General features: G+C 48.3%; 2 protein-coding genes across 3 annotated transcripts in view; both read left to right on the top strand.

Annotated features, from left to right (window-relative positions):
• Positions 1-1,256: 1,256 nt before the first annotated feature.
• Positions 1,257-12,459, top strand: ATXN1L (ataxin 1 like). 2 transcript variants are annotated; one of them, XM_053606311.1, is made up of 3 exons: positions 1,257-1,334; positions 3,223-3,284; positions 4,885-12,459. In XM_053606311.1, the coding sequence occupies exon 3, from the start codon at positions 5,002-5,004 to the stop codon at positions 7,069-7,071; it is 2,070 nt and encodes a 689-aa protein (XP_053462286.1). In that variant the 5' UTR covers positions 1,257-1,334; positions 3,223-3,284; positions 4,885-5,001; the 3' UTR covers positions 7,072-12,459. The 2 variants fall into 2 exon arrangements, with proteins under 2 accessions (XP_053462286.1, XP_053462297.1); XM_053606322.1 differs by having other exon boundaries at positions 1,258-1,334; positions 4,882-12,459.
• IST1 (IST1 factor associated with ESCRT-III) overlaps positions 1,266-13,628 on the top strand; it is a 69,307-nt gene continuing 56,944 nt past the window's right edge. Inside the window, exons 1-2 of the mRNA XM_053606490.1 lie at positions 1,266-1,334; positions 3,223-3,284. The gene's annotated coding sequence lies outside the window, so the exon portion shown is untranslated. The remainder of the gene's footprint in view (positions 1,335-3,222; positions 3,285-13,628) is intronic.

Below are 13,628 nucleotides of genomic sequence, written 5' to 3'. Positions count from 1 at the left end.
CAGCCTCCTGAGTAGCTGGGACCATAGGGGCCCACCATAACACCCAGAGACCGGGTCTCATTCTGAGCTCAAGCAATCCACCTGCCCCAGCTTCCCAGAGTGCTAAGATTACAGACCTGAGCCTATGTACCTGCAGGCCAATACTTTTTAACCAAACAAAAATCAATTGTTTATTGAAGAGTTTGTAGAAGGAAAAATATCCACCCAGAATCCAATCTCTCCAGTAGTCAACCATATTTTTTCTTTTTTCTTGCTTTTGTGAAAAGTATGCATAACTACTTTTTTTTTTTTGCATAATTGTAATTCAAACACAAATCCAACTGGCACTTTTTTTTTTTTTTGAGTCTCACTCTGTCACCCTAGGTAAAAAGGATCCACTTGCCTCAGTCTCCAGAATAGCTAGGACTACAAGTACCTGCCACAACCCCCTGCTAGTTTTTCTATTTTTAGTAGAGACGGGTCTCCCTCTTGTTCAGGCTGGTCTGGAACTCCTGAGCTCAGAAAATCCACCCATCTTGACTTCCCAGAATGCTAGGATTACAGGCGCGAGCTACCAGGCCAAGTCTCATTTTTACTTTCACTTAAATTAATCAGATGTTCATAATGCTAGGAAGTCAATTTGTAACGAATGGTAACCTAATAACACTGCATCACGTTATCAAGGCCCCTTACCACTAAAACCAAGTTGCTTCCCATTGTGCTAAACCCGTCTTAATCTCATAAACTTTCAGGTCTTCCACTACTTGCTTCGCTCTGCCCCTAGACCCCAAGTGCCGTCCACCCTCAAGGCCATTTCTCAACTCTTTGAGTTCCTATCTCCCCCTGGTTTCCCAGGAGGGATCTCCTTACTGGCCTAGGTCTGGGTGGCCTGGGGTTCCCCAGGTTCCCAGGAGGAGACTTTGCAAGTCAGGACGGGAAGTCCAGGAAAGAGGGGTCGCTGATGGCTACACCCCAAGGCTCTGTTTGGGATCCCCGGAATTTACTTAAGGGGTCACTGTGGGGTCAGAGTGCGGGGGCCGGGCTCAGCCCTCTTCATGTGACCGGGTCCCAGGGAAAGTAGCTTGCTTTCCCATCACCTAGGGCAGCGAGGGCGCCGAAGGCGAGGCGGGCGGTCAGCCTCCTCCCGTCCGGGGCAGTCCTGGGCGTCTTTCTCCGGCCCGGGGCGTGAGGCAATCTCTCCGCGCCAGGGGCGGGGCGAGCTACGCCATCTCCGAGCGCCCGGCTGGGGGGGCGCTGGGTGTGGGGCGGCTCCGGGGCCGGGGATGGCGGAGGCCGCGGCTGCGGCGGCTCCGGGACGAGCAGGAGGAGCCTGGGAAGCGCTGTGAAATGGGCCGGTGAGTGTTTTCAGGAGTGGTGGCCGCTAGGCTGGCCTAACTGAGGCCAGGCAGGCCGGGGCTCGTAGCTCCGGAGGAAGTGGCCCCCAGGAGCCAGTTGCCCCGTCGGGCCGGGGCCCGGGAACCGCGGACAGAGGGAGCGAAAGAGGCCGAACCCAGACCCTCGCGCGCTTCCCTCTGGCCCGGCCGGGGAGGCAGCCTCAGGCCCTAGCGTCCCCGCGGCTGTGTCCTCGCGGGCCAGAGTGTCTGAGTCTGCGGGGCGGGAAGGGGGGTCCCCAAACAAGGAAGCATCGCCTGCAGGGCCTCGCCCCTGCCCCCTTGGTGAAGGGTCGGCTCCCTACTCTCTAAACGCAGAATTCCCAATTTTGGGCCCTACCCTTTTTTGGAACAAGGATTGCAGGATCAGGAAGCCATAACCCCTAGTCTCTTCACAAGCTTTTCCCTTTTCTGTTGGGCGCATCTCACCCCTCAGCAAATTCGGGTCTCCGGCTGAGTTCAACCTCTTGATTCCGACCCAAGAGTAATGAGGAGCTTCTTTCCAAGCTTTGCTGGCAGCGTTGGCAGGTCTCCGGAACAGCCCGTTAGCTCAGTTTGGGGTTACAAGCGGCGTCTTCCCCTGGAGAAATCCTCATTTGAGCTTCTCCAGAGGCCGAGGTTTCAGATTCTGAAATCTGTTTTGCGTTGTGGGAACCTGGCACACAGGCTTGGCTCTTTGTTGTCCTTCCCGCAGACCTTTTGCCTCTTTCAGTGCTTTTATTAGCCTGTTTGCTACTATTCAGCGACCTAGAGGCAATTTTTTTTTTCATATTTTAGTTGCAGAGAGCATGGGTCCTTCTGGAATTGAAGCTATGACTCCAATTTCTGTTGGGAATGAAGGAGAAAGCGCACTGCTTTTCAGTTACTGAAACTGCTGGCAGAGAACAGATGCATGATTTGTGTCTACTCTGTAATTTGGGTTTGTGGAATTAGGAATTTATCTTTCCACACTGTGTTTTCCTGTCCTACCTTTTCCGTACACCTGCATCTCGCCAATCTTAAGAGGGAATGGTCTCCTTCGGTTTGGGTTGAGACTGGCAGTGTTTTGTAGGACTTGGACAAGACAGTCGATAGTTACTCATCGGGTACTACTTGTTCTCTTTTCAGAGGTTTAGGCACCATTCATTAGTACTTTGACATTTCTGGCAAGTGTAAATTCAGATATTGATAGTTTAGTTTCCCTGGTGACAACTACATGAGGACCAAAGTGATATTATAAGATTTTTTCACATCTGGTACAGCACTTGGTATAAAGTTGTCACTCCGAAAATTTTATATGCACACAGCCTTTTTTTTACCTTGAAAATCTGTTAGCAAGTGTTCCCTGTGAGTGACTCCCCTCTGACCTCTTTTTCTGCCCCAGAAACATAAATAATCGTTCTTTTTCATCTAGTACCTCTTTTTTCATTTCAGTAACCTCCACATCTGTGTTTTTACAGGCCCTGCATAAAGGTGAAATCCATGGAGTTTTTTCCTGCTTCCCATTGTTCACTTGGGAACAATGTTAAGTCTTCCATTTTTATTTGTGCACTTAACTAAAATTTGGAAGTAAATGTAACCTTTTGGGAATAGGCATGAGTAGAGAATGGAGAATATGATATTAAAGAAAAATAATGAAATTTGACACATGGACATTTCTTCCCCCCGGGTTGTCTTATTACAAATTAGAATTTAAGAGATGGCTTTGTTTTCTATTCACCTTTTTAGGCATTCTAGATAAATGTGCTGTTACCTCTGGAGAAGAGGGTGCAGCAAGGACTCATCCTTTGCTTTGGAGTTACCTTTCATGATGACCCTGGGGAGAATCAGAGGTCAGCCTGCTGCTTACTTCATTCCTATTTCTGTCTTCTAGGCTCCTAAGTCAGCCGGGAGGACACTTACTACAGCTGCTCAAAAGCACCACTGGAAGCTCAGGTAATAAGGCACTTTGAATTCCTTGTTGCAGAAAAATATCTTGGTTTCAAAAGTGGAAAGACAGAATGTCATGTCATAGAAATCTCTTTTCAGATCCAAAGAACTAGAGTCTGATTGGAAGAAATAAGCATCAAAATTCATGTGCATTGAACTATTCAGACCAAAATATTCCTCTATAATATTGGACAAACTACTTGTGAAAGGTGAAGTAAGAGAAAGGAGAGAACTTTTCTTATGAATCATACAGACATAGAAATAAACAGGTATGGGCGGCGCCTGTGGCTCAGTTGGTAAGGCGCCGGCCCCATATACCGAGGGTGGCGGGTTCAAACCTGGCCCCGGCTGAACTGCAACCTAAAAGTAGCTGGGCGTTGTGGCGGGCGCCTGTACTCCCAGCTACTCGGGAGGCTGAGGCAAGAGAATCGCTTAAGCCCAGGAGTTGGAGGTTTCTGTGAGCTGTGTGATGCCATGGCACTCTACTGAGGGCCATAAAGTGAGACTCTGTCTCTACAAAAAAAAAAAAGAAATAAAAAGGCATGTTTAGAAGAATGGAATCAGAATTTTATGAAATTGTACCTAGAGCAGACCTACAATGGGAAAGTAGCGATTGGCAAAAGAAAGGGAATTTTAAAAAAGGAAATTTGAAGGTGTTCAATGAGAAGAAAAGAAGTCTAGCGAGACTAGGGAACAGGAAGTCTATGTGAGCTCAGAAGAGTTTTGTTGCTCTTTGGAGAGGAAGAAAAACAGTTAAGTTGTGGAGCAAACTTATATAATGTTTCTCACTATAGAGCCCAGGTTGGAATGTAGAACATTTCATGGGGCTAAGAAGATGGCAATTTTCTTTTTTTTTTTTGCAGTTTTTGGCTGGGGCTGGGTTTGAACCTGCCACCTCCAGCATATGGGGCCAGTGCCCTACTCCTTTGAGCCACAGGCACCGCCCAGAAGATAGTAATTTTCATAACATGTTTAAGGAGCAAAGTTTTTTAAAAAGCACAAGCAGACCTCAGGACTTACCTTAGTCCTTGAGGTACTGGTGATATGAGGCAGAGGAGGATGACAGTTTAGCACGTCTTGGAGTGGGAGGGATGGGAGTAGGTGAGATCATAACCCAAATTAGGCTAGGGAAAGGAAGCTTTGACTTGGAAAGGAAAGGATGAGGTCATATGTTCAGGGAAAGTAGATGGCACATTAGTATTTCTTACCAGAAGGAAAAACTTAAAAAGAGCCAGCAGCAGAGACCATGTGTTCAGAGGTTCCTTAGAGAAGAAGGCTGAGAAGCGTTGAGGTGCTCCTGAGAGGAGCGACTGATTGTGAAGCTGTTGCTTTCTCTGGGGTTGTGGATCCCATGGGTTATTTATGCATCACTGAATGCTTGTCCTTGTAGCACTTTGTGGTCTCCCTGTTTGTCTCATGTCCCAGGTGGATGAGTGGGGGTGGAGTGGGATGGGGTGGGTAAAATCTCTTTGCGCCTTCTCATACCTCTTTTTTTCCAGCATTCCCTTTTGTTATATCTTACTCTCTGGGCGCAGTTCTTGTTCTTTCCTTTGACTTGGTTCATCTGTAGGTTACTTTTCTTTGCCTCTGATTTGTTCCCTAGCAGATGTGGGTGCCCCAGCCAGCAGCAAAGAGGGGTGCAGGGAAGCCACAGAGAAGCCCCTTCTGATGCCCCAAGGAGCAAGCCAACCCTTACCAGGCTCCAGGAACACCACAAAGCAATATGAAACCTGTTCATGAGAGGAGTCAGGAATGCCTTCCACCAAAGAAACGAGACCTCCCCGTGACCAGCGAGGATATGGGGAGAACTACCAGCTGCTCCACTAACCACACACCTTCCAGTGAAGCTTCTGAATGGTCCCAAGGGGTTGTGGTGGCCGGGCAGAGCCAGGCAGGAGCCAGAGTCAGCCTGGGGGGTGATGGAGCTGAGGCCATCACCGGTCTGACAGTGGACCAGTATGGCATGCTGTATAAGGTGGCTGTGCCACCTGCCACCTTCTCACCAACTGGCCTCCCTTCTGTGGTGAATATGAGCCCCTTGCCTCCCACATTTAATGTAGCGTCTTCACTGATTCAACATCCAGGAATCCATTACCCACCAATCCACTATGCTCAGCTCCCATCCACCTCGCTGCAGTTTATTGGGTCTCCTTATAGCCTTCCCTATGCTGTGCCACCTAATTTCCTACCGAGTCCCCTCCTTTCTCCTTCTGCCAACCTTGCCACATCTCACCTTCCACACTTTGTGCCATATGCCTCACTTCTGGCAGAAGGAGCCACTCCTCCCCCACAGGCTTCATCGCCTGCCCACTCTTTTAACAAAGCCCCCTCAGCCACCTCCCCACCTGGGCAGATGCCACATCACTCAAGTACTCAGCCACTGGACCTTGCTCCAGGCCGGATGCCCATTTATTATCAGATGTCCAGGCTACCTGCTGGGTATACCTTGCATGAAACCCCTCCAGCAGGTTCCAGCCCAGTTCTTATGCCTCAGGAGGGTCAGCCTGCTCTGGAAGCAGCTGCTGCCAATGGAGGACAGAGACAACGAGAACGAAATATAGTAAGACGGGAAAGTGAAGCCCTTGACTCCCCCAACACCAAGGGCGAAGGCCAGGGACTGGTGCCAGTTGTAGAATGTGTGGTGGATGGACAGCTGTTTTCAGGTTCTCAGACTCCACGGGTAGAGGTGGCGGCGCCAGCACACCGAGGGACCCCAGACACTGACCTTGAGGTCCAGCGGGTGGTTGGCGCTTTAGCGTCTCAGGACTATCGTGTGGTGGCAGCTCAGAGGAAGGATGAACCCAGTCCCCTCAACCTGTCCCATCATACCCCTGACCATCAGGGTGAGGGGCGAGGGTCAGCCAGGAACCCGACAGAGCTGCCAGAAAAAAATCAAACCCGTGGGTTCTACCCTCAGTCCCATCAGGAACCAGTAAAACACAGACCTTTACCCAAAGCAATGGTTGTAGCCAATGGCAACCTGGTGCCCACTGGAACTGACCCAGGCCTGCTGCCCGTGGGCTCAGAGATCCTGGTAGCATCAAGTCTGGACATGCAGGGCAGAGCCACTTTTCCAGACAAGGAGCCAACGCCACCCCCCATTACCTCCTCCCACTTGCCCTCCCATTTCATGAAAGGCGCCATCATCCAGCTGGCTACAGGAGAGCTGAAGCGGGTGGAGGACCTCCAGACCCAGGATTTTGTGCGCAGTGCCGAAGTGAGCGGGGGGCTGAAGATTGACTCTAGCACAGTCGTGGACATTCAGGAGAGCCAATGGCCTGGATTTGTCATGCTGCATTTTGTGGTTGGTGAGCAGCAGAGCAAAGTGAGCATCGAGGTGCCCCCCGAGCACCCCTTCTTTGTATATGGCCAGGGTTGGTCCTCCTGCAGCCCTGGGCGGACTGCACAACTCTTCTCTCTGCCCTGCCATCGGCTACAGGTGGGAGATGTCTGCATCTCTATCAGTTTACAGAGCTTGAACAGTAACTCAGTTTCTCAGGCCAGCTGTGCTCCCCCAGCCCAGCTGGGTCACCCCCGAGAAAGGCCTGAGAGGACAGTCTTGGGACCCAGAGAGCTATGTGACAGTGAGGGGAAGAGCCAGCTGGCAGGAGAGGGCTCCCGTGTGGTAGAGCCCTCCCAGCCTGAGCCTGGTGCTCAGGCCTGCTGGCCAGCCCCGAACTTCCAAAGATATAGCATGCAAGGGGAGGAGGCACGGGCTGCGCTGCTCCGTCCCTCTTTCATTCCACAGGAGGTAAAGCTGTCCATTGAAGGACGTTCCAATGCGGGAAAATGAACCTCTTTCCCAGACCAAGACTGGGGCTTTACCCCAGAGCTAAGCCTCACTGTGAGCAGGCAGAGGATTTGCACACAACGAGCAGGGAATGGCTCTCCTGGCAGTGAGATTTGGGGGGAAAGAGGAGGCATGAAGTCAGCCTCCCAAGGCAGAATCTGTTGCTTATTACCCCATGGCATCCTTTCTGGACAGCCCCAGAGGGTACTGTGCAGGGGAGCAGCAGACCTGGGCCATGGAAGGAAGGGGGTGCACATAGGATAAGAAACATTCCAAAATCAGGGCCTCCCTGTTCTTTCCTCCCCATCCCTAGCTCCTGCAAGGGGAAGTCCATGCTTTGGTAGCAGGTGGCAGGGGGAGGGAGTATAGAAAGAGCCAAAAATGATGATCCACAGCTTATAGTAGCAGTTAAACTGTCAGAAGGTTTTTTTTCTTTTTTTGTGTGGAAGGGCAGGAGGCCCCAAGGTTGGAAATAAGAGGGTTCCCACCCAGAACCCTTCTTGTGAGAGATGTGCACTTTAAAGGGTGACTTTGTTACAGATGTCTGGCTGGGTTTGTGGGGGGAGCACTCACCTAAGGACTCTGCTTGATCCTCTGCATCACAGCCCTTCCCCACCTCTCCTCACCATTCCTCCTATAAGGCTTTTAGCAGCTTGGGGGCAGGAGAGAGAGAAGCTCTTCCAGGGTTCAGAGTGAAGTACTGCCTTGCTGCAGACCCCGTCAGAGAACTTTGGGAGAAAGATCTGATAGCCAGGCTGTTGAGTTCCAGGCAGGCCTTCTGGAGTAGGAGCTGACCTCATAAAGCTCCTCCAACTCAGCATGCCAGACCTGCTTTGAAATTTCACTGAATCTTTAGTTGGTAATGGTGACTTTTGAAAGAACCAGTGGACCCTTTTCTCTAGGCACCTACACCCCGCCTTTGTCTGTCTATGTTGTGCCTAAGTGCCTGCGCTCCCCCTCCCCTCCTGCTGCCCTGACCTCTCTGCATGGTGTCTTGACCTGGGCCTCCTTTGTAGCTGCACTGCCATTCCTCTTCTGCAAAACTGGTTTTGTCCACTCTGACCAGGACCTCTAGATTTTGGTGTGTAGGGGTCTCTCTGGTTTCCCCTTCAGCTGTAGTCTTTATTTTTAAAAACTCAGTCATGTCCCCTCCTCTTCCACTGCCAAACAGCTTGGTGGAGAAACAAGAAGGGAACTATGCCCGGGCCAGGGCAAATGACACCTGGCCAGGCAATGCCCATCCTGGCATTTTTACACAGCCCCTCCCATCCTGTTCTATGGCATCTCCAAGCCATCCTCTCCTCCCACCAGCTCTAAGCAGATGGATAGTCTTGATAACGTTTCAGTACCTGAAGAAGTTTCACCTTGTGGTGGTGCATTCCTCTGCAAAGAGTATTTGCAATCTTAGTTGCATTTGCCCCCTACATGTCAAGCCCACGTTTTTTTCTTCATACTTTCACATCAGCTCAGACTGTGGGGTTCCACTGACATTGGGAATTAGGCTCCCCACTAGCTTTCAGGTGGGTGAGTGTTTTTTTGTTTTTTTGGGGGTCTTTAGACTCTTAAAGGCAACTCAGGGTATTGTCCACCCAGCTCTCTGGTTAGGCTTCTCCCAGGGTATGATCCTTTATAGAGGCCCAGCCTGTCACCAGGAGTCCAAACCTCTAAGGTCTGATCTCTGCTGTGTCAAAGACTTAAGGCAAGTCTTTTGACCTCTCGCTCTTTCACTTCCTCCCCAGCTTCCACATGGGGATAAATAATCTTACCTACCTCCTGAGGGGAGGGGAAGTTCTGAGAATGGAGTCATTCTTAGTGTTCAGGTGCTAAAGGTTGTTCTCCTGGGGGTACAGAGGGACTGAAACTGGCTTGTTTGCTACAAGCCCTATGCTTCATGGTTTTATTCCCTGAAAGCAAATACCTAGTCACTCAGCCTTTGGGGATCCATCCACAGGAATCTGCTGACCTGTGAGTACTTCAGTCTCCAGTTCATGTCAGAACCAAACACAAACCTTGTACTGCATTTGGGATCTGCTTTCCCTTCTCTGTCCCCTGTTCTCTCTGAATGCTGCTTTCTCTGGCTTGTTTCCTACAGTGGGGGCCTGTGGGGTTGAGTCTTGAGGAATCCTCTCAGATGAGAGCCTTGAGAGAGGGCCTCATCTCTAGCTGTTTCATGGCAGCTCATTCCTAAGGCTTATTGTTTGCATGGGTTTCTTGCAAGCATTCTTCCTCATAGGAAGTCTCATCAACTGAATATGGTGACATGCACACAATAGATGCTCAAGAAGCATCCACCAAGGACACCAACCAAGCTTCCTCATTATGGGAGCAAAGTTGTATCTAATCAGATACCAGCCAAGTAGTTTAGGTCCAGCCAGGCAACTTCTGCTGAATCCTGGAAAGGGAAATTCTTAAGGAATTTGGCAAGTTGGGCCCTTTCTGCTACTGTTCCTGTTGTGTCTCTTGCTAGTAAAGCAATACTAGTAGCTCCCATAATATGCCATGCCTGTGTAACATACTAATACTCAATTTTGCTGAGCTGCAAAGGTATCTTTCATAAAGTATGGTCCCCCAGGAAAAGAAGGCCTGTGGTCGAAATCTTGGTCAGAGCTGTGCATCCCCCTTTCCTTTTCCCTCTGCTTCAATCTTTTCTTCCAGGCATGAGAAATAAGAGTAACCTGTGGTGTGTCCATTCTTCCTTACAGGAATATCCTAAGTTTGCAAGAGACGTGAGGGTGGTTTTGAGAGAGTGAACTTTTTAGTGGGGATGTTGTCAGCTTTTTGGGAATAAGCAATTCCCAAACAAAGGCTAGAGCCAGTCCCTTGTCATTGGTAGGACATTCCCAGAGCTTAGGGATAGAAAGAGGACGGCTCACTCTTTGGCACTGTATAGAAATGTCTGTACCAATTCAGGAGAAGGGGAATCCAGTAAAGGATGGGTAATAACCTAAGTCTTGAGTCGTCATTCCTTTCAAGATTACTGTACATGGGGGCGGGGGTTGGTGTGGGCAAGGGGCTTTGGGAGTTAAGAGCTGAGTGTTGGTACCTGAGGGGAGGGGCCCCAGCACATCCGGAGTGACCCTACACTCTTGGTCCTAGCTGGTGATGACACCAAGGGCTTTGCTCTGTGCTGCTTTGCCACTGCTGCTGTCTGCTCAGTGTCCTGCCTGCTGTCCTCTGTAGTCTGGTCTTTCCATGTCTTTGACCATGTAGATTCAATCCAGGCATTCTGTCATTCTTACCTGTGCTGTGCCAGTGTTATTTTATGGCAAAGTCATATTGAACAGGGATGGTATGAAATACTGCTGGTGGGCTGGCAAATCCAAAGGGGTTCGGCTTCAGTGCTGTCAAGAGCCCTTTGACTCCAAATGTCTATCTTGAGGGAGACAAGTAGGTCCTAATAGTGTGTGTTTTCTGTAGTAATTTCTTTCCTTTATGGTATCTTGTATCCTGTTTTAAAGACTAAATGAAGGGGAAATTAGGGCCATATCCCAGCAAGGTTCATCTAGTTCCAGTGACATGGACTTTGGAGTTGGGAGAGGGCTTGAAGTTCAGCTGAAATAGCTCTTCAAGTAGGATTTAATTTTATTTTTATCAGTGAACATCATAAGTGGTTTAAGGGGAAGCACAGGATAGTGGTGTGATTTAGACCTACAACGAGCAGGCATATTGAAGAGTTTAGTTTTCACACTGGAGGTGAAAGTGGACATGGGTTGGCTTACAAAGGGCCTGGCTCCATTGGAGTAAAGATAACCTGAATAATTGAATTGGCTGTGGGAGATTAGTCATATAAACAAAGTAAATAGGACAGAGGCCAAATTTTAGGGCGACATCTTGGCCTCCTCCAACTAAGTTTACTAAACCACACTGAAGCTACAGTACCTTCCAAATGGGAAAAAGTGTACACTACAGTTGAAGAGCTGAACCTTAGGAGGTTGAATATTGATCAGGAACCTATTAGCCCTTTGCTGGGAAGCCTTCACCCTCCAGCTGCCTGGAGTAGGGAAGGTCTCCCACATTATGCAATAATAAAATAAGCATCTGGGTCTTTGCAGCTGTCAGTTGCTCTTTCAACTCTAGGATCCTTCTTTGGACCAGAAGCCTAGTCTGGGCCTAGGATGACATTGGCCCTTGAGATGCTGGAGTTGACTGCACTCTCTCCTTACCTGCAGACTATGCACAGTGCCTGGGGTGGAAGGAGGAGAGGTGTTGCAGTTTGCCCTACTGCCTCCCCAGCAGGAACAGTAGTCATAAATGCACTTTTCACACTAAAGGTTTATTAGTCTCCTGTTAAGCCTAAATCCCTCCCTGGTAGATTACAAACCCAGTCTGTGTGACCCCCGAAGCCATTCCACTGCAAATGCCCAGCAGTGAAAATGGCCTCAGATTGGGTTCCTGTCTGCAGTGTGTGGCAGCAGCCCATGTGCCTTTACCTATTGTCAAACTTGCATTTATTTCTGTCTTTATGACTGTCATGGGGACCAAGGTTCTTCACAGAGAGTGAGCGAGAGCGCTGATGACACAGTGGTTTTACACCTACCCCCCTGGACAGGGAGTTTGCACGTACTTGTGAGCTGTGAGTGGTTAGTGTGTTGCTGGTATTGCTGAAGGCAGGGTTGATCCCTCACTTGTTGATACTTGCATTCAAGAGAATCTAGATTGTGTTGGGGAAGAGACGGACTGTACTCATGACTAACTTGAAGTATTAAAATAAGGCTGTCCCCAACAACCTTCCTAGTCACACAGGATCCCTGTAGCCAAAACAGTATATATTCCAGCTGCAGAGAGCAGACTGCTCTCAGCTTGCACAGCACCTTAGGAGAGGGAAGAATATGTGGATAGGGAATGGGGTGGAGAAAGATGGATGGGAATGTTGTCATCCAGGTGGCTTTAGGGTTCTACAGAATGGAGGAGAATGGCACTGGGGAGGTCTGGTTGGATCTGATTTGTGTAGGAGTTCCCTGTAGATAAATTACTGATCCCCCAACTACTATCCCCAGTATGTAATGGCTGAATTAATATGTAATCAACTGCATTGTATCTAAAGCCTTAGAACTAGTCAGGTGCTCCCCCACCCAACACCATTTCTTACCCTCTAATCCTACCTGATCTTTAACAAAGCATTAATAATTCTAAGGATAATCTCTATTTTGTTGTGCTTTTTTGTAACTGTTTTAAATAAATCAATTTGTACTGTATATTTGTACTTTTGTGAAATCCTTTTTGCTGTTTTACCATTTTAAGTCTCTGTACTTGGCTACACACAGATTGTATTTTTATTGTTAATGCTCTTCTTATGGATACCTGCATTTAACTTGTGGACTATGTAAACACAATTATCTATCAATATCTATATATATCTATATATCTATCTATATAAACTACTAGCTTTTCCTTTTGGTGTTTGCGCCTTCTTCCTATCCCAGCCTTAGGTGGTGGCCTTTGGGTGGGGGATAGAACCCCTTTTGGGAGCACTTATAATGGAGCACAAATGGTACCCATCTTTGTGTGGTGAGCTCAGGGCCGATGGCATGAAGCATGGGCTCCCATCTGTTGGTGGAGACCCAGAAGTCTACCTGTAGACTCAAATGTTAGAACCAATGACAAGGATCTGAGGGTGTCTTCACTGCTGGCCTTCCCCCCAATTCTTTATTCAGGAATACTACCAGAAATTGCTGGAGGAAGTCAGGCCCTATCAGTGTTACTGCCTACAACTTAGAAAGCTTACCACTTGTAAGTGGCATTTATGGTACATTTTATTATCTGCCACAAACCATCCTAATATAAAGCATGCTTTGTAGTGCTTCATAGCAGTATCATCATTTTGTGGAAGGGGAAGCCAAGATGGCTAAATAACATGCCCAAGGTTACACAGCTATTAAGTGGCTGAGCAGTTTTGAACACAGATATCTAACTTCTCAGTTTGTATTAACTCAGAATTTGTTGTAAAAATTAAATGAGATAATCCCTGTAGCACACTCAGAATAATCTTGGCATGTAATGAGTTCAGCCATTCTGAAGCATCCCAGTATGGAGCTCTGTGGGAAAATGGCATTTGTATTAAGTACTTTCTTGCAAATGTATGTTTCAGAGCAAATACTTGAGCACACCTGGTAGGAATTAACCCTAGTTTGGTGGGCGTCAGTTGACACAATTAAATAGCACTAGCCCTGTGGAGGCCAGAGAGGAACCCAGGTTTCCCTGTTCCAATACTGGAAGAGGTCCACATTCCTGGCATAGTTATTTTTCTGGCTACAATTTAACTAGGGCACTTCCTTCTGGACCTCAAGATCTGTAATTATCTAAACTGTACACAACCTTTGGTGCAGGCTAGGAAAGTTCTGGGCTTGTTCTGTACCATCACAGGAACTTTTTAGAAATGACCTCAGCTCATCTTCTCCACAGTTTTGCAGCCATACAAACCGCCAGAGTAACCGTTTAACTCTAAGCCTTCACTACTATTCACTTGAGCTCTTTTATCATCACCTTAATACTGGATTTTCCTCAGTGGGTTTTTTGTTTTTGTTTTTTTGAGACAGTCTCAAGCTATCACCCTGGGTAGA

This window comes from Nycticebus coucang, chromosome 2, assembly GCF_027406575.1.
Source record: "Nycticebus coucang isolate mNycCou1 chromosome 2, mNycCou1.pri, whole genome shotgun sequence".
Classification (NCBI taxonomy): Eukaryota; Metazoa; Chordata; class Mammalia; order Primates; family Lorisidae; genus Nycticebus; species Nycticebus coucang.
The sequence above is the reverse complement of the archived record's forward strand: the minus strand, read 5'-3'. Positions and strand labels throughout refer to the sequence as shown.

What these genes read in the sequence shown, in the direction of transcription:
- ATXN1L (XM_053606311.1), top strand. Translation starts at nt 5,002, where the DNA reads ATGAAACCTGTTCATGAGAGGAGTCAGGAATGCCTTCCACCAAAGAAA.